Source organism: Mus caroli, unplaced genomic scaffold (assembly GCF_978045245.1).
Source record: "Mus caroli unplaced genomic scaffold, Mus_caroli_1 scaffold_13, whole genome shotgun sequence".
NCBI classification, from domain to species: domain Eukaryota; kingdom Metazoa; phylum Chordata; class Mammalia; order Rodentia; family Muridae; genus Mus; species Mus caroli.
Genome location: NW_028227268.1, coordinates 24,112,764 through 24,137,315, shown reverse-complemented (window position 1 = coordinate 24,137,315; position 24,552 = coordinate 24,112,764). Strand labels below are relative to the sequence as shown.

Here is a 24,552-nt window from a genome sequence, read left to right as displayed (position 1 = left end):
TAAGAGTCCCAAGTTCATCCTCGGTTATATAACAAATCTGAGACCAGTTGACTCTGCCTCCCACCAACCCCCAGCTGCAGCCATATGACATTCCTGTCTCAAAACACCAAAAGCAGAAAGTTAAAATACCAAGGGTCGTTCATTACTGCAGTTAAGTCGTAGTTATTTAATCATTGAGAAAGTGTCACCACGTAGTCTAATTTAGCCTTCCACTCAGGTTTCCCTGCCTGTGCATCCTCGCTGTGGGCACTCTGGGATGTCCCACCAAACCCAGCCTTCCTCCCCTTTAGCATAATCAGGAAGCTGGGTATTTGTCAGTAATCTACATCTCATCACTGACTCATTTACTTACGAAGCTAATATTATATATAGGCTTGAGTGCTTAAGTACATATACATGTATATATGTGAGATATATATGGATCTGTTCATATGACATGTTCATATTATATACATAAAGATAGAAAATTAAGAAATACCACATTATATGATTATTAGCCGGGGAGACTGGGCATTTGAATTTTACCAACATTTTTAACACATCAGAGAAAGGAGAGCATAGTGGTACACACTGTAACTCCACCACCTGGGAGGTAGAGGTCGTCCTGTCTCAATAAACCATATCTAGTAGGAATGGTAGTTCATAACTATACTCTCAGTTCTTGGAAGGCTGAAGTGATATATATGATCACTATACGTAAGTTTGACAGCCACCCTGTGTTACATAGTGAGTTCTAGGACAGCCTACGTAACAGAAAGAGATCTGCCTCAAAGTACATGAAACAACACACACTTACCATTCTTTTCATGCAAAATGATAGGAGAGGCAGTCTTATCATCCAGCAGGTCAGATGGAGAGGCATAGTATTTCATATTCATTAAATGACCTATCATTAATAAAAGTTATTAATAAGGCATCTTTATTAGTAAATTATATACTTTAAAAAAGCATTCATTATATTTGTGGTGGCACTCAACTATAAAGAAACCTCATCTTAAACTAATAAGAAAAGGCTGGGGACAGCTCAGGGAAGAGTGATTACCTTGCCTACAAAAAGCTTTAAAACTTCGTAATAAACACACACACATACATTCCTACATCTCCACACATGGGCATGCACATACACCCACACACCACACACACACTTAATTCTATAGGGCCAGTGAGACAGCATATCCAACAAGAAAGCCTGCCACCAAGTCTGACAGCTGAGTTCCCAAGGACATTTTATGCTAGGACAGAACTGACTCTGACCTCCACATACTTAAAAAGACACACACTCAGAAAGAAGATAAATGTAATGAAATAGAAAACAAAGAGTTGCACAAATATGCAAAGTCATGTCCTAAATAAGCTTATGAAAAGTTTATTGATCCTGGGAACAGCAATATAGTTCACACAAAGAAAAAAAGGAAAAGTATTAACATCTTCGAAGTCATTAAAAATGACTGGTATAGTAACTTTCTTATTGAGCTTATGTCTTCAGAAGCTCAAGGTAAAATTAAAAGCTTGGGACTGGAGAGATGGCTCAGTGGTTAAGAGCACTGCCTGAGCCGGGCGTGGTGGCACACGCCTTTAATCCCAGCTCTCAGGAGGCAGAGGCAGGCGGATTTCTGAGTTCAAGGCCAGCCTGGTCTACAAAGTGAGTTCCAGGACAGCCAGGGCTATACAGAGAAACCCTGTCTCGAAAAACCAAAAAAAATAAATAAATAAATAAAATGAAAAAATAAAAAAATAAAAAAAGAGCACTGCCTGCTCTTCCAGAGCTCCTGAGTTCAAATCCCAGCAACCGCACGGTGGCTCACAACCATCTATAATGGGATGTGATGCCCTCTTCTGGCATGCAGGTATACATGAAGATAGAGGACTCATAAAATAAATAAATCTTTCAAACAAACAAACAAACAAAAAACGGGTTGGCCGGGTGTGGTGGCGTACGCCTTTAATCCCAGCACTCGGGAGGCAGAGGCAGGCGGATTTCTGAGTTCGAGGCCAGCCTGGTCTACAGAGTGAGCTCCAGGACAGCCAGAGCTATAAAGAGAAACCCTGTCTCGAAAAACCAAAAAAAAAAAAAAAAAAAAAACGGGGGGCTGGTGAGATGGCTCAGTGGGTAAGAGCACCCGACTGCTCTTCCAAAGGTCCAGAGTTCAAATCCCAGCAACCACATGGTGGCTCACAACATTCCACAACCAGATCTGGCGCCCTCTTCTGGAGTGTCTAAAGACAGCTACAGTGTACTTACATATAATAAATAAAATAAATCTTTAAAAAAAAAAAAAAAAAAAAAACGGGCTGGAGAGATGGTTCAGTGGTTAAGAGCACTGACTACTCTTCCAGAGGTCCTGAGTTCAATTCCCAGCAACCACATGGTGGCTCACAACCATCTGTAATGGGATCCAATGCCCTCTTCTGGGGTGTCTGAAAACAGGTACAGTATAGTCACAAACCTAAAGTAAAAATATAAATTTTTTTTAAAAAGTGATATACACCGGTGAACATCTGGCCTAGAATGCACAGAGCTCTGGTTTGATTCCCAGCACTCACTGCAAAAGAACACAAAAGGAACTGAGGGTGCTAGAGAGACGGCTCCCTGGTCAGCGTGCTGCCAGGAAAGCACAAGCAGCTAAGCATGGCAGTCTAACCCCTGCAATCTCAGCACTGTGCTGGGGAGGGGCAGGAAGATCACTAACTGGTGCTTACTGGCTGCCAGCCTAGGTCCAGGATCCCCGAGAAATCCTGCCTCAAGGGACTAAGGCAGAATGGTAGGGTAGGCTGCCTGTCCTACTCTGGCCCCCACACATATATGCACACCACACTCACATCCATGTTAAAATAAGATCGTAGTCTTTAAACTAATAGCCATACATTTTACTAAAAAAAAGAAAAAGAAAAGAAAATTAAGAAAGGCTAACTTACCCCCGCTCCGTGGGGTGAGGTAACCAACACTTCCATGAAGAATCTTATCCAAGGGAGTGGCATTGGTTGCCTTCCTACAAGACAAATAATCTATGTGTGATTGGATTTAGCCACTGACAGTTTCAGTCAAAGTCTGATACTGAGCTAAGTTCATAAAGTTTTATAAAGCTATCAAAATGACTTCAGCTTGTAACTGCACACATAAGATGTGCTCCTCACTGTCAATGAACGGGGCTGTTTTCCAGTAACCATCAGTATGAAATATAGTAAAATGTACAACTACGCCAGGTATGTACACCCCCATAATTCTGTAACTGGAGTGGATGACACTGCTGCACCTTACATGTCAGCTGGGCTGGGAGTCCTAGAGACACTCAATCTCAAATTAATGAATAAAATATTAGATCTGGATAACTATCCGATAATCAATTCAACTTTGAAAATATTTCAGATATAGTCTATAGAATAACAACTAACAACTCAGCAATAACTGAACTATCTCAGTTATCCATGAGTTTCTGAGTTGTTATACTCAGAAAATAGAATGTAATACTCATTTTGAAGCAACAGCAAATCACAAATGTGTATAAACATGCATAATGCAGACATGTGCTGTGTAGTAATATGCAAAGATATGTAATCGCATATACTGTAGTACACCTATAAGTGTAAAAGTTAAGATGTTAAAAATCCCCTGGAGGAGAAATTAAGAGTCATAGAATGGGAGCTGGTGAGATGGCTCAGTGGGTAAGAGCACCCGACTGCTCTTCCAGAGGTCCAGAGTTCATATCCCAGCAACCACATGGTGGCTCACAACCATCCGTAACGAGTTCTGGCGCCCTCTTCTGGAGTGTCTGAGGACAGCTACAGTGTACTTACATATAATAAATAAATAAATCTTAAAAAAAAAAAAAAAAGTCATAGAATGGTCTCATCAGCCAGTCTTACCAGTACATAATAGCCATTTTAGAAAGGTCCTGTTCTAATGATTGGAGAGCCAGATACATTTTAGTCTTCAGTTTGCTAGAGAGTAGACAAGAAAAAAATGAGTTAAACAGTTCTATTAAATAAGCACATACAAGCACTGTCACTGGCCAGATGTGGTGGCACACACCTTCAACCCCAGTCAGTGTGAAGCAGAGGCAAGCGCATCTCTCCAAGGTCAGGCTAGCCTAGTCTACATAGTAATTCTAGTCCAGTCGAGGTTACTCAGTGAGACCCTGTCTCAAAACAATAATAACAAGAAAACTAAAAAATACTGACTAGGTGGTTAGAACCAATTAAACTGTTTTAACTCTTAAAAAAAAAAGTTAAAAAACAAGGTGTGGTTTGCACAACCTTAATCCTAGCACTCAGGAGGCAGAGATATGCAGATTGCCAGGAGTTTGAGCTAGGCTGATCTACGTAGTGTTCCAGGACAGCTAGGGTTACACAGTGAGAGCTCGTTATAAAAAGTAAAATGAATAAAATATAAACTATCAAAGATGGACATCCCATCACACAGGATAATCTTAACACATAGGATAAAGAAGGAACTAAGAAATTCAAGGCCAAGGCCATTCTCAAATACATACTGAGGTCAAGCCTGGGCTACTATTACTTTTGGGGGGGGAGGGGAGGAACTACCAGAGTTTATGTGTATTTTCCTTTAAAAGAGTCAAGCAGTTTAACAGAATCCCTGAAATCAACACACTGAAGATATTTCAACAATTGTGTTCTATCTTCTCAAATTTCAACTCATTAAAAGCAGACATGTCCACTTTCAGATAAAAACCTTAGGAGATAGAAAAGTTAAAAATAAAATACTTTAAGAACTAGAGGGTCTGGGGATTTAGCTCAGTGGTAGAGAGCTTGTCTAGCAAGTGCAAGGCCCTGGGTTTGGTCCTCAGCTCTGAAAAAAAAAAAGGACTAGAGAGATGACTTAGTGGTTGAAAAGTACTGACTGCTCTCCCAGAGAACACAGGTTCAATTCCCAGCCCTTCTGACTTCCACAGGTACAGATCTGATGAACAGACACACATGGAGTTAAAACAAACTGAACAACCCCACCCAAAAAACTAAAACAAACAAAAAACTCCAAACCAATTTTAAAAAAACCCATATACATAAAATAAACATTTAAAAGTTTTTTGTTTTGTTTTTTTTTTTTTTTTTTTTTGGTTTTTCGAGACAGGGTTTCTCTGTGTAGCCCTGGCTGTCCTGGAACTCACTTTGTAGACCAGGCTGGCCTCGAACTCGGAAATCCGCCTGCCTCTGCCTCCCGAGTGCTGGGATTAAAGGCGTGTGCCACCACGCCCGGCTAACATTTAAAAGTTAAGGGGCAGCACGCGGGAGGCAGAGGCAGGCAGATTTCTGAGTTTGAGGCCAGCCTGGTCTACAGAGTGAGTTCCAGGACAGCCAGGGCTACACAGAGAAACCCTGTCTCGAAAAACCAAAAACAAACAAACAAACAAAAAAAGTTAAGGGGCTGGAGAGATGGCTCAGGGGTTAAGAGCACTGACTGCTCTTCCAGAGGTCCTGAGTTCAATTCTCAGCAACCACCTGGTGGCTCACAACATCTATAATGGGATCTGATGCCCTCTTCTGGTGTGTCTGAAGACAGCGACAGTGTACTTATATATATATAATACAAATAAATACTTCTTTAAAAAATAAAAATATACAATAAAATTAAATAAACATACAGCAGAAAGGTATGAAAATGTATAACCCAAACTGGCTCACAGACTCATACTCCTTTTTCCAAAATGGAAAGCAAATGAGTAAGTGAAATGACTTACTTGTCTCCTGGGAGGTTATACAGATTAACAAGACCCTTCAGATGCTTGGAAAATTCCTCAAAATTCTTTTCCCTATAGGGAATTCAGGAAGGTGGGGAAAGAGAAAATACAACAGGAAATTACTACTTTATTCTACAAAAACCATGGCTATCAAAACTCATTTAATAATCTGCCCACACTTCTATCCACATAAATCGTCTAGTTAACCTAGAAAGGAAGAAAAGCAAGCCGGGTTGCAGATGGCTCCACAGTTCCCAGTGCTGGCTGCTGCTCCTGAAAAGCACCCACAACTGTCTGCACCTCCACCAACAAGGCGTATAGTAGACTATTTTGGCCCCCATAGCACTCAGTACTTATGGGGTATAGATATAGGATGCATATGGTGCAGAGACATTCATACACATAAAACTCTAAAACCTGAAAGCAAGAGGCCTGGAGTGATGGCTCAGTGATTGAGAGCACTACCTGCTCTTCTAGAGGACATGAGTTCAATTCCCAGGAACCACATGGTGTTTCACAACCATCTATAATGAGATCTGATGCCCTCTTCTGTCATGTAGGCATATATGTAGGCAGAAAACTCATACACATAAAATATATAAATAAATCTTTCCCTCAGTTAAATCCTATGAGTTTGAGGCTAGCCTGGTCTACAAATTCAGTTCCAGGCCAGCCAGAGCTACACAGAGAAACTGTGTCTTTAAAAAACGAAACACAAAACAAAAAAAAGTTGAGTCAAAAGGCAGTGGGACTTGGTGGTATATTCCTAACTCCAGAATCTGACCCAGGAGGATTGTGGAGAGGAATGTGAGTTCACGACCAATCTGAGCTACAGAGCAAGACTTGATCTCAAAAGCAAAAAAAAAACCAAAGAAAAACAGCTATACCCAAATGGCGCTAATGGTAGAGCCCTTTCCAGTCTAGTCTACTGGAGTCCATATATAGTACCATGGTGAATGGAGCCCAGGGTTCAACCCCCTAGCATACACATATGAAGTCAAGGACCCAATAACTATTTGGCTCCTACATACATTTAGCTCTTCTGCTTTTTACCTTCCATCCCTTTAACATGTTACTAAAACTGGGTGCACACTACACGTATGTTTGATTGAAACTGTGATAAAGTACATGATCAAGGATGCAGTCTACAGTTACATGCAACCTACGAGCTTAGAGTGGACAGAGGGGTTATTCCCGAGCTAATCACATACTACAGCATACGCCTGTGCCCAACTACAACACAGAATAAGGAATATATTAGTGTGATGACTGGGTTTTTTTATCCCAACATTAAGGCTTAAAATGTGATTCAAATGAGCTTTTGTGGCTTAGAACTAAGAATGCAAAACATGGTAAGAAATAGAAGGGAATAAAAGACATTATCACATTCCAACAACTCTGCTTTTCCATCTGTTTTTGTTTGCTTTGTTTCTTGAGACAGGGTTTCTATGTATAACCATGTCAGTCCTAGAAATCATTCTGTAGACGAGGCTGGCCTCAAATTCAAATATCCACCTGCCTCTGCCTCCCAAGTGCTTGGATTAAAAGCATGTGACACACACATGCACACATACACTCACGCAAGCACACACACGTTGTCCCTCTCCCTCCATTGCTTTTAATCTTAAAGAAAAATGGGTCTAAAACAAATTAGCTACAAGGCTAAACAGTTTATTCTCAATGCTGTAAGCATTTAAACAGAACAGCACAGTGGCAGTAAAAAGATATATTCCCTAACACACTATCACCATGCATACTAAGTGACTAAAAATATGATGTAAAGATAAGTTCCATGGGGCTGGAGAAATGGCTCAGTGGTTAAGAGCTCTGACTGCTCTTCCAGAGGTCCTGAGTTCAAATCCCAGCAACCACATGGTGGCTCACAACCATCTGTAGTGGGATCTGATGCCCTCTTCTGGTGTGTGTCTGAAGACAGCTGCAGTGTACTCATATAAATAAAAATAAATCTTTTTTTAAAAAAGATGAAGTTCCATTATAAATCACCCCCTTCAAACAAGTTTACAAATTAATTTTAGAATATCACAAATTCATAAGTTAACATAATCTACTCCAAGTAAAATCCAGAAATATTCATTCATTCTAGAATATTCTGATGACACATCTTGGTGAGTTTCAATTCAATATTTATATGGTTTATTTTAGACTATCACCATTTATTTACTTATCCATTAATTAATTAATTAATTCACTCGCTCATTTTTACTTCATGTGCACTGATGTTTTTGGTTGTATTCATACAAGCATGTATGCATACATGCATGCATGTGTAAGAGTGTCAGATCCTCTGCAACTGGAGCAATATACAGATGTAGGGACTGAACCTGGCTCATGTGGAAGAGCAGCCAGTGCTCTTAACCACTGAGCCATTTCTCCAGCCCCATTGTTTATTTAGATAGGGTAGAGCTATGTAACTCAGGCTAGCCTGATATTATATAGCCCAAAGCTCAAACTCGCAACAATTCCCCTATACTGGCCTCTGGGATACTGGAAATAATTATAGATGTATGCATACCAATATATTTGACCATATTACATCTTTTCTTGTGGTTTGGTTTGGTTTTAGTCTTTCAAGACAGAGTTTATCTGTAGCCCTGGCTACCCTAGAACTTTATCTGTAGACCAGGCTGGCCTCAAACACAGAGATCCACCTGCCTCTGCCTCCCGAGTGCTGAGGTGAAAGGCATGTGCCACCATCATGGTCTGGCTGTATGACAATTTTTAAAATATGTTTACAGACCTGGTTCAGTAGTTAAAAATTCTGCTGTTCTTATAGAGAACCCAAGTTTATTTCCCAGTACCCACATGGTAGCTCACAACTGTCCACATGCAGGCAAAATACTCACATATACAATATAAAATAAGTAAGTCAAAAAACCAAACATTTTAAAGATTGAAATTTGGTATATTTGACTATAAAGATAATAAACTGCTAATAAGAAGCCTGAATATAAAACCTACTTCCTCCAAGTGAAAAGTCTTTCTAAGATATACACTTATGTTCAATATTCAAAACAAAAATGAACTTCTTCTAATTACCAGAAATTCTTATGTCTGGGTTTAAATTTAAACACAGGAGTTCCACTCAGTTCAAAGGGGGGAAAAAAAAAATCAAAATGGCAGGAAAAGCAACCAAAAATAACAGACTGTTGTCAAGGCTACTACTTTTACTGTGATAGATTATATGTAATACACAGACCTAGCTTGTTCTCAAAGTTGAAATGAAAATGTTGTATTATTGGTTTGGAGTCAATATTCTTATACAATTTCCAATTCAATGGTAGTGCTTTGTGATGAGATTAATCTTAATTGTTAATTGGTGGGATTTAGAATCACCATGGAACCAAGTCTCTGGGCACATCTGTAAGGGATTGGGTGCATTAGATCAACTGACCTGGCAAGATCCAGTCTAAGATGTGGGTGCTAAGTCCTATGAACTGACGTACAAGACTGAGGTTTTTTTTTTTTAAAGTAGAAAAGGAAGAAAGAGAGAAAGAAAGAAAGAGAAAGAAAGAAAAAGAAAAAAAGAAAGAAAGAAAGAAAGAAAGAAAGAAAGAAAGAAAGAAAGAAAGAAAAAGAAAGAAAGGAAGGAAGGAAGGAGGAAAAGAGAGAGAGAATTAAAAAGCATGGTGGTGAGCACCTTTAATGATAGCTCGGGGGTAGCCAGAGACAGGGTTTCTCTGAACAGCCCCCACTGCCCTCAAACTCCTCACTCTATAGAGCAGGCTGTGTTCATACTCATGAGATCTGCCTGCCTCCTAAGTGCTGGGATTAAAGGCAAATGCTACCATGCCTAGCATGCTATTCACTTTTGATCAACAAAGAATTCCCATGATTCTTTTAGCACTTCTTACCCAGTTGTGATTTGTCCTGCATACATCTGTCAAGGTATGTATGTGTAAGTGTGTGGTGTACACATGTACATAAACATAAATAAACATAAGCATATAATAAAAAATATACAGTATGTATCTATGTACATAGTTTTGATTTTTGTGATGCTGGAAGAAACTGAATCCCCAAGTGTACACACTAGGTGAATGCTAAACTACTAAGTTAACATCTCCAGCTCATACAATTTGTTTTAATTGAACCACAGCTTTTTAAAAAATATTTTATTATATATATATGAATGCTCTATCTTCATGCACATCAGAAGAGGGAATCAAATCCCACTACAGATGGTTGTGAACTATGTGGTTGCTGAGTCTTGAACTTAGGACCTCTAAAGGAGAAGTCAGTGCTCTTAATCACGGAGCCATCTCTCCAGTCCTTATCCAGATAATTTTGATTATCACAATTATTGAGTGGATACTTTTGGCAAGTCCAAAGAAAGAAGAGGGCAGCGGGGCGTGGTAGCGCACACCTTTAATCCCAGCACTGGGGAGGCAGAGGCAGGCGGATTTCTGAGTTCGAGGCCAGCATGGTCTACAAAGTGAGTTCCAGGACAGCCAGGGCTACACAGAGAAACCCTGTCTCGAAAAACCAAAAAAAAACCAAACAAAGAAACAAAAAATAATTGTCACACTCAAGACTGGGTGTGATGGAGGGTGCTTACAACCTCAACATTATAGAAATAGAAACAGGAGAGTTCAAGAGTGTTATTTTTTAATTTTTTTTTCGAGACAGGGTTTCTCTGTGTAGCCTTGGCTGTCCTGGAACTCACTCTGTAGACCAGGCTGGCCTCGAACTCAGAAATCAGCCTGCCTCTGCCTCCCGAGTGCTGGGATTAAAGGTGTGCGCCACCACCACCCGGCTCTGTTAACTCAATTCTAAAAATAAACAGGAACAGACATAAAGTCAAGAAAATAAATTCAGGGTTGGTGAGATGGCTCAGCAGGTAAGAGCACTGACTGCTCTTCAGAAGGTCCTTAGTTCAAATCCCAGCAACCACATGGTGGCTCACAACCACCTGTAATGAGATCTGACGCCCTCTTCTGGAGTGTCTGAAGACAACTACAGTGTACTTGTTTATAATAAGAAATAGCCGGGTGTGCACTCGGGAGGCAGAGGCAGGCGGATTTCTGAGTTCGAGGCCAGCCTGGTCTACAAAGTGAGTTCCAGGACAGCCAGGGCTATACAGAGAAACCCTGACTCGGAAAATAAATAAATAAATAAGGCTGTCCAGGACAAAGAGTGTGGATACAGTGAGCTGGTCAGTCCAAAAAAAAAAAAAAAAAAAAGAAAGAAATAGAAGAAGAAAGAAGAAGAAGAAGAAGAAGAAGAAGAAGAAGAAGAAGAAGAAGAAGAAGAAGAAGAAGAAGAAGAAGAAAAATAATAATAAATTCACAGCCAGGCTGTAGTGGTACAGGCCATTAAACCCAGCACTGAGGAGGCAGAGAGTCTGAGGCCAGCCTGGTCTACAGAGTGAGTTCTGTAGTACAGCCAAGGCTACACAGAGAAACCCTGTCTCTGAAAACCATAAATAAATAGATAAATAAATAAATCCACAAGTCCGAGTTATAAAGACCAGCAATGGCTTCCTTCCACCTTTGAACTGAGCTATGTAGGAAGCTGAGGCAGGAGGAGGCATGGCGCTTGCCAGACTGGACTCCAAGGCCACACCCTCCACCCCACCCCCACACCATAACATTTCCCTCCAGAGAACAGGATTTTATCAATGCCAATGTCAGTGCCAAGAAATATATCAATGTTATCTGCTTACCTTAACTGCTGTACAAGCTCTGGACAGCTCTGAAATCAAAGAAATTAGGTTAAAGCATTAAATTAATTAACAAAATTAAAAACATCGAAAAGTTTTATATTAATAGCACATGCTTCAAAACAAAAACATTAACAGCACAGAAAGCCCTGACATGTGTGTGTGGAGACCACATCCTCCTCTATCGCTGTCCTCCTCCATGCATTCTGAGACAAGGTCCCCCTGAACCTGGAGACTTGGTGCTTCCCTGAAGGTAGCTGGCCAGCAAGCATCCCGGCTCTGCCTGTCTTGCTTGCCCCAGCAGTTCTAGCATGGGGTATGAACACACCCTTTACGTGGGGGGAAGGACAGAAGTGCAGGTCCTCAGGCACTATCCAGAGTCAGCTTGCTAGCCCCTCAAAAGCCTTTTCCTACTAGTGAACCATAAACGTGGGGTGGGATTTTTAAAATCAATACAAATAAAATCATTTATAAAGGTAGTCAGTAGTTTCTTTAAAACATCAGGATCTCTCTTCAACATCATCCCTGGAATCTACATAGACTTGCTTGGCTATACACACTTGACATTCATTTCTACTCCAGGACTGTTCATATTGTCTGCCAGAATTATAATTGCTTTGAAGGGATGGAAAGACTGTTCCTGTATCTGAACATCTCTTGTTCAACCCAAGCTCTAGTTTGTTACTATGAATGAAAAGGGTGGCTATGGTTGGTACTTCTACTCCCCAAAGCCCTTGGTGACGCCAGAAAGACCTGTTACTCTCAACTTTATTCTAAAACTACCAGTGTGGCCCATCACATCATCTCTACAGTGGCTCATGAAAAAAACCTAAAAGACAAGCTATACCCACCCCAACAATTCATTTTTAAGTATGTTCCTAGGTAAACCCCATAGATTCCAGTGAAATATCAACACATACCACAGGATTCTCCCCATGGTGAGCCACTTTTACATCACAAAGCTGTCCTGCAGGATCTAACTGCACTTCCACATAGAACATATCTGACGTGATGTAACATTCAGTGCCACTGGCACTGAGATGAGAGCCCAGTCTAGCAGGAACAAATCAAAACAAAGATTAATACAGGACACATGAGAAAGCTCCCCAAAATTAGCACTGTGTTGTACATTTTTGCCCACAGATAAAATTACATACCCATTCTGTCTGGCTATAGATTCCAAACGATCAGTCATTGCTGGCAAAGATGTTACTGTGAAAAGATAATGGGGATGGGAGGAGGAATTCATAAAGAATATTCCAAAAGAATGAGTATATCTACCCTTCCAAAGCCATAAACATATTCAATAGTTCAGACACCTATAATCTGCAGCAAGTTTATTGAGGCTTGGCTGTGACCCAGTAGTCAGGTAAAGGACATGGTGATAAGTGGTAAGAGGATATGAAGATTGTGATACTTAACCTTCATTGTCAGTTGGACTGGACGTAGAAGTACCAAGGAGACATGCTGCTGTAGATGTCCTTGAGGGTGTTTCTAAAGAGGTCTAACTGAGGCGACCCACTCTGAATGTGGGTGGTTAGGACTAAGTGCACGACCCAGGAGCACGTGAGCTGAGTGCCAGCATTCATCTGACGTCGGTACACTGTGACCTGACATTCTGACTGCCATGCCATACGGTAGACTTACACCCTCCAACTATAACGCAAAAGTCAAACCTTCATCCTCAAATTGTCCTGATTAAGGATTTTGTCACAGAAATAAAAGTAACCAAGATAAAGGTGTATTTGATAATTATGGGGCCTGCACTGGTAATGCATGCTTTTAATCTCAGCACTATGGATGCAGAGGCAGGCCTGAGTCTGAACTATACACCTTTGATCTCAGCACTTGGGAAGCAGAGGGAGATGGATTTCGGTGAGTTTGAGGTCAGCCTGGTCTACAGAGTGAATTCCAGGACAGCCAGGGTTACACAAAGAAATTCTGTCACAATAAAAAAATAGACAGATAGATAGCTAAAGAAAAAACAAACAAAAAATTATAGAGTCAAGCCAGGTATACATACCTGTATAATGAGTAGCTAACACTGGGGGGTTGGGGGGGGATCAGAGGCAGAAGGATCAGGAGTTCAAGGTCAGCCTTAGCTTAGCCACATAGTGAAACCCTGCGTTAAAACACAAGATACACAGAGAGACAAAAAAATACGAATACCAGGCATGGCAATGGACACCTGTTATGCCAGCCCTGGTCTGCATTATATAATAATTCCCAAGTCAGACTAGTCTGAGACTCTGCCTCAAAAAAAAAAAAAAAAAAAAAAAAGGAACAGAAATACTACCAAACTATGTTTTTCTCCTTTTTTGTTATTACTTATGTGGGTCAAGGTCACTTTAACTAAGAGAAAGCATATGGAACTAATACAAAGCCGGCCAGGCAGAGTGGTGCCCCTCTAGGGTTGAGTCCTAGGCTGTCAATGCTAGAGTGAGAAGGGTAACAATGAGAACACAAAGGGAGCCAGGCTGTACTATTTTTTATTGAATTGGTGTTTTGCCTGCATGTATTTCTGTGTGAAAATGCTAAGTCCCCTGGAACTGGAGTTGCACACAGCTGTGAGCTGTCATGTGGGTGCTAGGAATTGAACTCAAGTCCTGTAAAAGACAGGCCAGAGTTCTTAACCACAGAGCCATCCCTCCAGGCCCCCAAAGGCTGGAGTTGTGACTCAGCAATTAAGAGCACTTGTTGCTCTTGCAAATGACCCAGGAGAAGCACCAGGTACCCACATGATGGTTCCCAACCATCTGCAATACCAGTTCCAGGGGATCTGACTCTCTCTTCTGACCTCCATTGTTACTATATTCATATAGTACACATACATATATATGCAGGCGAAATATTCACACACATACAATAAGTCAATCTAAACAGATTAAAAAATAAAACAAGAAGGTAGTATAGATATAATATTATTCCTTCACCCCTCCCCACCAGTACTGATGGCCCTGCACATAGCAGCCAAGCATCATAAAGAAAGGTATAGTACTGTAGTTGAGCACACACCTAGAATCCCAGCATTCAGGAGGATGCGGTAGGAAGATGTTCATATCAAAGGATAGCCAAGGATACTGACCTGAAATACTAAGACCCTATCTCAAAAGCCCAAAGTAAGTAATAATTAATTGTTTCAAGCCAGGCTTGGTGGCGCATACCTTTAACCCCATAGTCCCTTGGCTTGGGAGGCAGAGGCAGGCAGCTCTCTGTGAATTTAAGGTCTACACAGTAGAGTTCAGGCCAACCAGGGCTACAGAGTGAAACCCAGTCTCAAAAATCAATGATTCATAATAAATGAATCAAAATGAGGTCCTTTTGGAATTGGAAAGAAGCACTTACCTTGCAGGCCTGACAGACTGAGTTCAATTCCCAGAATGTACAGTAGAAAAAGCTGACTCATTAGCAATTTCTAACCTCCATGAGCTTGGTTACACATGCACATTTGCATACAACACACACACACACACACACACACACACACACACTCATACACACCAAGTGCGCTCGCACACATGCAAATCATAAAGCAAACAAGTCAATAAAAAACTCACAAATTCAGGAACAAATTTCAGGAACAAATTGAGTTCAACTCCATAAGTGAAAACAAAAGCAACATCTAGCATAGAAAGTCATCGTCTACCTTAATTTATATTTCTATTGAATTTATAAGTTGGCCTTCTCATAAAAATCCTTAATGTGAGTCTTAAGATCAATATATTATAAAGGTTTATACAAACCTTTGAGAGCCTTCTGCAGTGTCTCCAAACAGCTGACCAAATGCTGATGGCCTCCAGAACTCATTACGACCCTCTTCTCCTGTGTCAAATTACAGAATGAATCAAGTAAAAATGTCAACCATAGCAATGTTTCAGGTAAACAGGTGTCAACTTACTACACTACATTTAGACTACAGATTCTTTCCTTTCTTTTGAGACAAGGCTTCAAGCCAGCCAGGGATGACCTTGGATTTCTGATCCTCTGGCCTCCACCTCCTAAGAACAGTTTTCTTTTGTAGGGGATTGCTTCCTAACACTTACTTATTTGTATGCATGAGACAAAGGAGCATGGCACGTGGAGGTCAGAGTAAACTGTCACGGCATCCCACCACATGAGTTCTAGATATCAAACTCAGGCTACAATTCTTGGCAGCAAGTCCTTAGCCAGTGGGCCATCCCACCAGCCCAAACTATTTTAGCTTTTTTATTTTTTATTTATGTATTTATTTATTATATGTAAGTACACTGTAGCTGTCTTTGTCTTCAGACGCACCAGAAGAGGGCATCAGATCTCATTTGGGGTGGTTGTGAGCCACCATGTGGTTACTGGGATTTGAACTCTGGACCTTCGGAAGAGCAGTCGGGTGCTCTTATCCACTGAGCCATCTCACCAGCCCCCTATTTTAGCTTTCTTAAGACAGGATCTGGAACTCCTCTTATAGCCTAGAATGGCCATCTTTCTGAGATTTGAGTTGTATAGCACCAAGCCCAGAAAGCCTATAGACTGTTATTCTATTCATCTACCTAAAGGAAGAAAAGTTCATATAAATGAATAATATATCCATACCAATATGTGATAGTAAAAAAGGTATTCTAGGGCTGGAGAGGTGGCTCAGCAGTTAAGAGCACTAACTGCTCTTCTGAAGGTCCTGAGTTCAAATCCCAGCACCCACATGGTGGCTCACAGCCATCCGTAATGAGACCTGATCCTGACCCCACTTCTGCAGTGTTGGAAGACAGCTACAGCGTACTTAGATAAGATATAATAATAAATACATCTTTAAAAAAAAAAAGGTATTCTAGCATCTAAGCTAAACTTGGGGAAGTTTAGAACTTTTAAGAATCCAACTATCGCTTTCCGGCGGTGACGACCTCCCTACGAGAACATGCCTCTCGCAAAGGATCTCCTTCATCCCTCTCCAGAAGAGGATAGGAGGAAACACAAGAAAAAGCGCCTGGTGCAGAGCCCCAATTCCTACTTTATGGACGTGAAATGCCCAGGATGCTATAAAATCACCACGGTCTTTAGCCATGCACAAACGGTAGTCTTGTGTGTTAGCTGCTCCACTGTCCTCTGTCAGCCTACAGGTGGAAAAGCAAGGCTGACAGAAGGATGCTCCTTCAGGAGGAAGCAGCACTGAAAGCCCCTGATTGAAGATGAGTGGGAACCTTCCCAATAAACACATTTTGGATATAAAAAAAAAAAAAAAAAAAAAGAATCCAACTATCAAGCTGGGCAATGGTGGCGCATGCCTTTAATCCCAGCACTCAGGAGGCAGAGGCAGGTGGATTTCTGAGTTTAAGGCCGGCCTGGTCTACAAAGTGAGTTCCAGGACAGCCAGAGCTATACAGAGAAACCCTGTCTCAGAAAACAAACAAACAAACAAACAAACAAAAACAAAAAAACAGTACTTGTTGCCCTTGCAGAGGATCCAAATTTGATTCCCAGCATCCCCAAGGACTGCTCACAATCACCTGTAACTCCAGTATCATGGGATTCAACAGATGCCCTGTTCTGACCTCTGGGGCCTCAAGGTACAGACATGGTCCAAATAAATACAGAGACAAAACACCCATTCATATAAAGTAAAATAAGTAAACCTTTAGAAAAAAAAGAATGTAGTGGCCACGCCTTTAATCCCAGCTCAGGCAGAGGCAGGAGGATCTCTGTAAATTCCAGGCCAGCCTAATCTACAAAGTTAGTTCTAGGACAGTCAAGTCAACACAAAGAAACTGTCTCCAAAAACTGATGAATAGATAGACACATATGAAGTAATTATTTTAAAAATCCTCTTTTTATAACAGAAGAGGGTGGGCTGGAGAAAGATGGATCAGCAATTATGAGTGCTTGTTGTTGTTCTAGAAGACCTGAGTTTAGTTCACTGCACCCACATAGGCTACACAATAAGCCTCTGTATTGGAGGTAAATAAATGTACTTAAAAAAGTGTAATGGAAGAGTGATGCAAGCTTCAAATGCCAGCACTCAGGAGACAGAGGCAGGAGAATTACAGGGTTGAAAACAGTTTGGGATATGTGACAGCCTGCCTCAAAACAGCAAACTATTGAACAAAAAAAAGAAAAAAACTAAAAGTACTTTTTTGATTGCAAACTAAAGGAGGATGCACATGCATTTCCTGATAGAATCCGTAGTTTCAGAATGGAGGGCAATGGCCCAGCATGCACCAAGCCCCAACTTCAATCTCCAGCAAACAGTGATCAGAGTGGCCTCTGCCTGTAATCTCAGGGCTCTGAGGAGGAGGAAGGATATGGAGATAAAGGTCATTTCAAGGTCACCCTCCATTATCTAGCTCCCTCTAGGTAGCCCCAGCTGTGCTGGAACTCACACTGTAGGCCAGGTTGGCCTCCAACTCAGAGTGCTGGGATTAAAGGCGTGCACCACCACTGCCAGGCTCCCCACCTCTGTCTCATTTGATCCTTACAACTAAACTATTTGGAAAAGGAGCTGGAGAGATGCTCAGCAGTGGATAACTGGTTGGTCTGGAGGACTCAGAATCAACTCCCAGCACCCACACAGGGGCTCACAACCATCTGTGACTCCAGTTCCAAGGGCTCTCACGCCTCCACGGGCACCAGGAACACACAGGGTACAAAGGCACCTATGCAGTCAAAACACACACATACACACACACACACACACACACACACACACACACAATCAATCAAAACAAAGCAAAGCAAAACATCTTAGATAGGCAGACTAGCATCATCTGCTTCTATGAGCAAACAAACTCACAGAGATTACAATTACAGAATTTGATCAAAGTCACATAGTAGCAAGCACTGCCATGGAGCCTGATGTCCAGGGCTTTGGTTCTGGTTTATTCTTCCTCTGATGCTAGTTAATGATTGTGTCTCATGCTAGGCAAACACTCTACCACTGAAATAATTACACCCCTTGGTTATAAGATATAGTTCCTTATTAACAAATTTAGTTCTTCCACTAGCCAATATTCTGATGATTGGCCAGATAAATGATAATAAAGATGTTGAAATTATAGGGAAGACGAAATAGTCTCATTAAAGTGTAATTTATATATAGAAAAATTAAACCTATGAGAACCAACACCAAGTGGATCCCTGTCCTTTGACTGTGGCTGAGTGATGTGAAGGAATACTTAGCATACAGCCAGCATGCTTTCCAGTGCTGCACCTCCCACTTAAGTAGTTGAAGTAACACCGCACCGGGGCACCCCTCAGAAGTACCACAGAGAAAGACATTAACAGTGAATGGGTACCGAATGAGACGGAACAAAGGGAAAAACAAAACTAAAGACTCAATGAGACCCTATTTCACACAGACCAGAGAGGCTGAAGAGAGCAGAGTGGTGGCGCACAACTGTCACCTCAGCACCTGGGAAGCTACAGCAGGAGGACTACCTGAGATCTATAGCAATGTCAAGGCCAACCTAAGCTACACAGAAGATGCTGACTCAGAAGGGCTCTATGATACCTGGGAAGCTGAGACACAAGGACCGGTGCTCAGAGCCTGCCTGAACTACACAACAAATTCAATGCCAGCTTGCACAATTGCTCTACCAAAACAAGTTCAAGGCCAGAGAAGGACACCAAAGACTGCTTCTCAAATAGAAAAAAACACTGTGGGCTGGAGAGATGGCTCAGGGGTTAACAGCACTGGCTGCTCTTCCAGAGGTCCTGAGTTCAATTCCCAGCAACTACATGGTAGCTCCCAACCATCTGTAATGGAATCTGATGCCCTCTTCTGGTGTGTCTGAAGACAGAGACAGTGTACCCACATACACAAAATAAATAATCTTTAAAAAGGAAAAGAATACTGTTCTGTACTGACAATAAACATCACAGCATAACAAATAGTCATGTTAAGCGTTGTAAGTAATGTAGAGATTGGCTTAAAATATACAGGAGAATGTTTATAAATAGTGTGCAAAGACAATGCCTTTTTGTTTGTTTGTAGACAGGGTTTCTCTGTTGTCCCCCAGGCTTTCCTGGAATTCACTCTGTAAATTAGGCTAGCCCTGAACTCAGAAACTCATACCTGCTTGCCTCTGATCTGTGAGAGGTCCTAGAATAAATCCTCTGTGGATAGGAATTCCTAAGGCACTTCCTTCCTGAGATGGCCTTGGAAATCAACACCACCATGCTGTTTTGTGATGAGTAAAAGCACGGACACAGCATTGGATCTAGCAACCCCTGCGCATTCGGGGGCTAGCTTCTTCTTCTTTTTTTTTGCTTGTTTTTGTTTTTCGAGACAGGGTTTCTCTGCATAGCCCTGGCTGTCCTGGAACTCACTCACTCTGTAGACCAGGCTGGCCTCGAACTCAGAAATTAGCCTGCCTCTGCCTCCGGAGTGCTGGGATTAAAGGCGTGTGCCACCACACCCGGCAAGGGGGTAAGTTTCTTAAATAATTCTTCTTCTTCTTTTTTTTTTTTTACAAAGTACTTTTTAATTAATTTCGTTAGACATAACTGAAAGTGATGTTGCAGCACATGAGTTGTGTACAACTGTGCAGTAATTCTCAGTACCTCGCCCACTTAGTCACAATACTCACCATTACTTGACGCACAAGCTTAATGGTTTCACTCCAAGGTCTGTTCTGGTTAAATTTCGCATGGAGCCGTTCCAGGAGGGAGCTCATCTTGCTCAGCCTCTCTGAGTCTACAACGGAAAGCAGAAACCACCGTTAGACATCAAGACTTCCATAATTTCCCCTACAAAAGAGCCCCTGTAGCTCACTAGGAACTGTCAAAGCACATTTTATGTTATGTACTCCAAAACATAAAGAAAGCCAGCTAGTCACCCATACGTTCCATCCGTGTACTGGAGACACTGAGGCAGGAGGTTTGCAAATTCAAGGCTAGCCTGAGCTACAGAGGAAAACTAAGTCTCAAGTGTATACACAACACACGAGGTTGTCTAACGGAAGTTCCTGGAGACAGAACCTTACTAAGTTGCCCATTGTTGGCCTTGGAGTCTTCAGCCCCGACAATCCCCTGCCCTAGCCTCGTGAGTCACTGTGACTACAGGTACACACTGTGTCCAGCTTAGAAGATAGCTTTAAATTTTATTTTTATGCCAGGCACAATGACATGCACCTTGTATCTTAACACTCAGGAGACAGAAGCAGTCATACCTTTGTCATGTCAAGACCAGTCTGGTCTGCATAATGAGACCCTGTCTTAAAACGGACAGCAACAATAAAAACCAAGGGAGAGATGGCTCAGTGGTTAGAACAAATGCTGCTTTTCCAGAGGACCTGAGTGAGACTCTCAGCATTCACATGGCAGCTCACAAACATTTCTAACTCCAGTTCCAGTTCCAGGGAATCTGACACCCTCTTCTGGTTTCCACAGCCACACATGCGATACATAGACATACATGCAAACAAACCATCCACATATATAAAACAAATATTGAAAATACTACTAGAAACCAAACCAGACTGTGTTTATTATTTGTGTGAGGATGTCTTTTTTTGTTTGTTTTTTTGAAACAGGGATTCTGTGTAGCCCTGGCTGTCCTGGAAGTCACTCTGTAGACCAGGCTGGCCTCGAACTCAGAAATCCACCTGCCTCTGCCTTCTAAGTGCTGGGATTAAAGGTGTGGCCACCATCCCCAGCTGTCTGTGAAGTGTGAACACAGGTGTAAACTGGCCACAGTGCCTGTGGAGATCAGAAGATGGCTTTCTGCAGCCGGTTCTCACCTTTCACCGTGAGTACATGGGACCTTCCAGGCCCAGATGCATCGTGTTGTTTTATCTGGTATTAGGGTCTAAAAAGGCTGGCTTTGAACAAATAGAGATCCACCTGCCTCTGCCTCTTAAGTCCTGGCATCAAAACAATTCTACAATGCCCAATGCATCCTTTAAAGAGCACTAGCTGCTCTTTCAGAAGTTCTGGGTTCATGTCCCAGCATCCACATGGCAGCTCACAGTCACATGTAACTCCAGTCCCAGGAGATCTGCTCTCCTCTTCTGGGTTCTGAGGACACCAGGCATGTACTTGGTACACAGAAATACAGGGAGACAAAACCACCATACACATGAAATACATATTCTTTATTTCAAAAAACAATGTTGGGTATGCATTTTTTGGGGGGAGGGTTGTTGTTGTTGTATTGTGTTGTTTTGTGTTGTTTTGTTTTGACTCATGGATGTGTGGCATGTCTGTGCAGTGCTCGTGGAGGTCAGAAGACACAGAGACTCCAGAAACTAAAGTTACAAATGCTTGTGAGTTGCTGCATCGACATGTGTTTCCTGGGAACCAAACCTGAACCTATGCCAAAAGCACAGGGCTCTTAAACCCTCAGCTCGATCTCCAGCCACCTCCCTGCTTTTTTTCTTCCATTTTGAGACAGTCTCTCACAGCCCAGCTGACCATGACCTTGAGGGCTGACAAGATGGCTACAAGAGTAGAGGCACCCGATGCCAAACATCAGAGTCTGGGTTCATGCCCCAGAGCCCACAGTGGATATGGTAGATGCCCCACCTCCAAATAAAGAAATGTAAAGGGTGAACTCCTCATGCTCCTACCTCTACCTATGAAGTGCCAGGATTATAAACATGGGTCACCTCCCCAGGCTTGCTTTATAGCCCAGACCAAGCTCTAAGGCATCCTCTTGTCTCCTTTCATCAGCCTCCTATGGGTGTGTGCCGCTATAAACAGACCCCTTCTTTTTTATTTATTTTTGGGGTATGGCTGAGACAGAGCTTCCCTGGCTGTCTTGTCTCTTTGTAGCTCTGGCTGGCTTCAAACTCAGGGATCCACCTCCCTCTGTCTACTAAGTGCTAGGACTAAGGCATGAACCATCACCAGTTGGCTCTTTGCTTGTTGGTTTTTAAGACAGGGTTTCTTACTGGACCCTGGGGCTCACTGAGTAGGCTCATAAGTGAGTGAGTTAGTGCACCCCACAGATCTACCTGTCGGGGATCAAACTTAGGCCTGTTTTCATGTTTGCACAAGAAGCATTTTATCAACTGACTGAGTTCTCCCTGCAGCCTTTTTTTCTTCTGGACAAGGTCTTACCTAGTTAAATCAGCCTAGAACTTGCTGAGAAGGAAAGGGCAGTCCATAAGCCCCTCTCCTCCAGCCTCTACCTTCTAAGCAGTGAGATTACAGGCATGTAATGCCCAGCTTCTGATCAAACTTTAATTGAAACAAACAAAAAAACTGGTAATTACATACACATGCATGCAACACCTTGAAGGATATACTTGGAGCACAATTTAAGGAAGATGTATTATAATTAGTTGGGTTTTTTTTTTTTTTTTTTTTTTTGGTTTTCCGAGACAGGGTTTCTCTGTGTAGCCCTGGCTGTCCTGCAACTCACCAGGCTGGCCTCGAACTCAGAAATCCGCCTGCCTCTGCCTCCCAGGTGCTGGGATCAAAGGTGTGGGCCACCACGCCTGGCTCCCTTTTTCCTTTTCTTTTGGTGCTGGGGATTGAACCCGTGGACAAGAAGACATTACTCCAACCACTGCTCTACATTCTCAGCCTCTAAATTATCTTTAAATTAACATACAAAGCAATGGGTATCATTTTGGCATTCTTATACATATAGGCCATTATACTTGGTCCAAGTCCTCTCCCTCTGAGAGCCACCCTGCCCCGACCTCCAAACAGCCAAACCTCTCACTTCATTTCATATTCCATTAACCTGTCTATCCCGCAGACCTCCTTTGTTCCCACATGGTCCCATGTTTTCACAACTGGCACACACCAACACATACCTACGTCGAGATTCCTCGTAAGAGAAAATGTGCTATTTATCTTAATATGTCTCATTTTGAGTATCGTCCACTTTGCTACAACTGTGGAGACTTTATTTTTGGATAAGCCAGTCCAGATTGTGTAAGGGAGTGTCTGAACCAAGAATCAAACTCTTAGCTGGCCATCGCAATGTGTGTAAGCCTGCACTTCGGAGGCTGAGGCAGGGGGACCTTGTCTCAAAAGAAACAAAGAAGATTCTATCCTTTCCCTTTTCTTCCCTCAACTGGGAAACTGGTTTGGGGATTGCTCCTGCCAGTTTATAGTTCTGAACACCTCTCCCCCAAGCTTTGAAGCCATCGGTCGAGCACAACTGAAAACAGTTTGTAAAGACACAGCACCGTATTTGAACACTATGACATTCCAAGTAATAAACGGTCCGCTTTTACTATGATGAAGACCGAACCAAGTCACTCCGGCTAAAACACCCTCTATTACTTTGACTTTACATTGTTCTAATGTCATCTTCAGCGATCTCTCCTGGAACAAAGCATCAACAAGTTTCAGTTTCCCTCTCCTTGGGTCCCACCGGGCTAAGCTCAAAGTACCCTGAGGCTCAACTTCCTCGTCCCTCGTCCCGCAGAAAACCTTTCACGAGTGGAGGGGACGGGGGAGCAGCGCCCCGGAGGAGGCGCTCCAGTATCTGTAGGGCACGGTCCGGATCTAAGATGCACATTCCACCCGGATCCGATCCCCTGCACAGTGGCCCTGGAGGGGCGTGGGTCCCCACCTCCTCTCCCGGATTGGCTCGCTGCAGCGGTGTCCCGCCCCTCCTTCCCCGCCATCCCCCCCCAGTCACTCACCCTCGGTTTCCCCCTGAGCCTTCATCCTGACAGCGGGGAGGTCTTGTGTCCGCCACGAGCCGGGGAGCCTTTCCCCGCCACTCAGAGGGGAACCAAGTTAGCCTGGGCTCCGGGGAAGCGGCGCACCAGCGGCCCCGACTCTTCCGGGGAAGGCTCAGTCTGAAGTCCCCGGCGGCAAGAAGAGAAGGGTGCTCGCGGCCGCCGCCATCTTCCCCAACGGAACTTCCCAAAGATCGCGAGATTAATCGTGTTCCTGCGAGACAGAGGAAGAAGGAGCCGCACCAAAGTCTCGCGGAGGTTGGCTGATTTCGTCCTCCCCGCAGGATCTCTAGCAGGCCCGGCTCCGATTGGCTCAGAATTCACACCTTGGCGTCTAAGGGTGTGTGCCCAGTGTTGACGTCTCTGTGAAAGTTTATGTTTGCATCCCGACTGTTACACAATTTGTAAATTAAAAGCGTTAGCTCTTCGGCCGGGCGGTGGTGATGGCTCAAGCCTTTTATCCCAGCAGGCAGGCGGAACTCTGAGTTCGAGGCCAGCCTGGTCTACAGCATGCAGAGAAACCCTGTCTCAAAGGAAGCAAAATGTTTGCTCTTTGAGCACCCGGAAA

General features: G+C 42.7%; 1 protein-coding gene and 1 pseudogene across 3 annotated transcripts in view; one reads left to right on the top strand and one right to left on the bottom strand.

The window, feature by feature from the left end:
- Window positions 1–24,277, bottom strand: part of Med1 (mediator complex subunit 1) — a 40,328-nt gene extending 16,051 nt beyond the window's left edge. The window contains exons 1-10 of one of the 3 annotated variants that reach the window (XM_021175427.3): window positions 23,946–24,277; window positions 19,929–20,035; window positions 15,120–15,198; window positions 12,534–12,588; window positions 12,297–12,429; window positions 11,380–11,408; window positions 5,697–5,768; window positions 3,865–3,939; window positions 2,917–2,990; window positions 797–886 (exon numbers count right to left, since the gene is read on the bottom strand). In XM_021175427.3, coding sequence (XP_021031086.1) covers window positions 797–886; window positions 2,917–2,990; window positions 3,865–3,939; window positions 5,697–5,768; window positions 11,380–11,408; window positions 12,297–12,429; window positions 12,534–12,588; window positions 15,120–15,198; window positions 19,929–20,035; window positions 23,946–23,970 — 739 coding nt within the window. In that variant the 5' untranslated portion in view covers window positions 23,971–24,277. The remainder of the gene's footprint in view (window positions 1–796; window positions 887–2,916; window positions 2,991–3,864; window positions 3,940–5,696; window positions 5,769–11,379; window positions 11,409–12,296; window positions 12,430–12,533; window positions 12,589–15,119; window positions 15,199–19,928; window positions 20,036–23,945) is intronic. The other 2 variants (XM_029483463.2, XM_021175428.3) reach the window with 2 other exon arrangements.
- Window positions 16,237–16,588, top strand: LOC147001403 (small ribosomal subunit protein eS27 pseudogene; annotated as a pseudogene).
- Window positions 24,278–24,552: the final 275 nt, after the last annotated feature.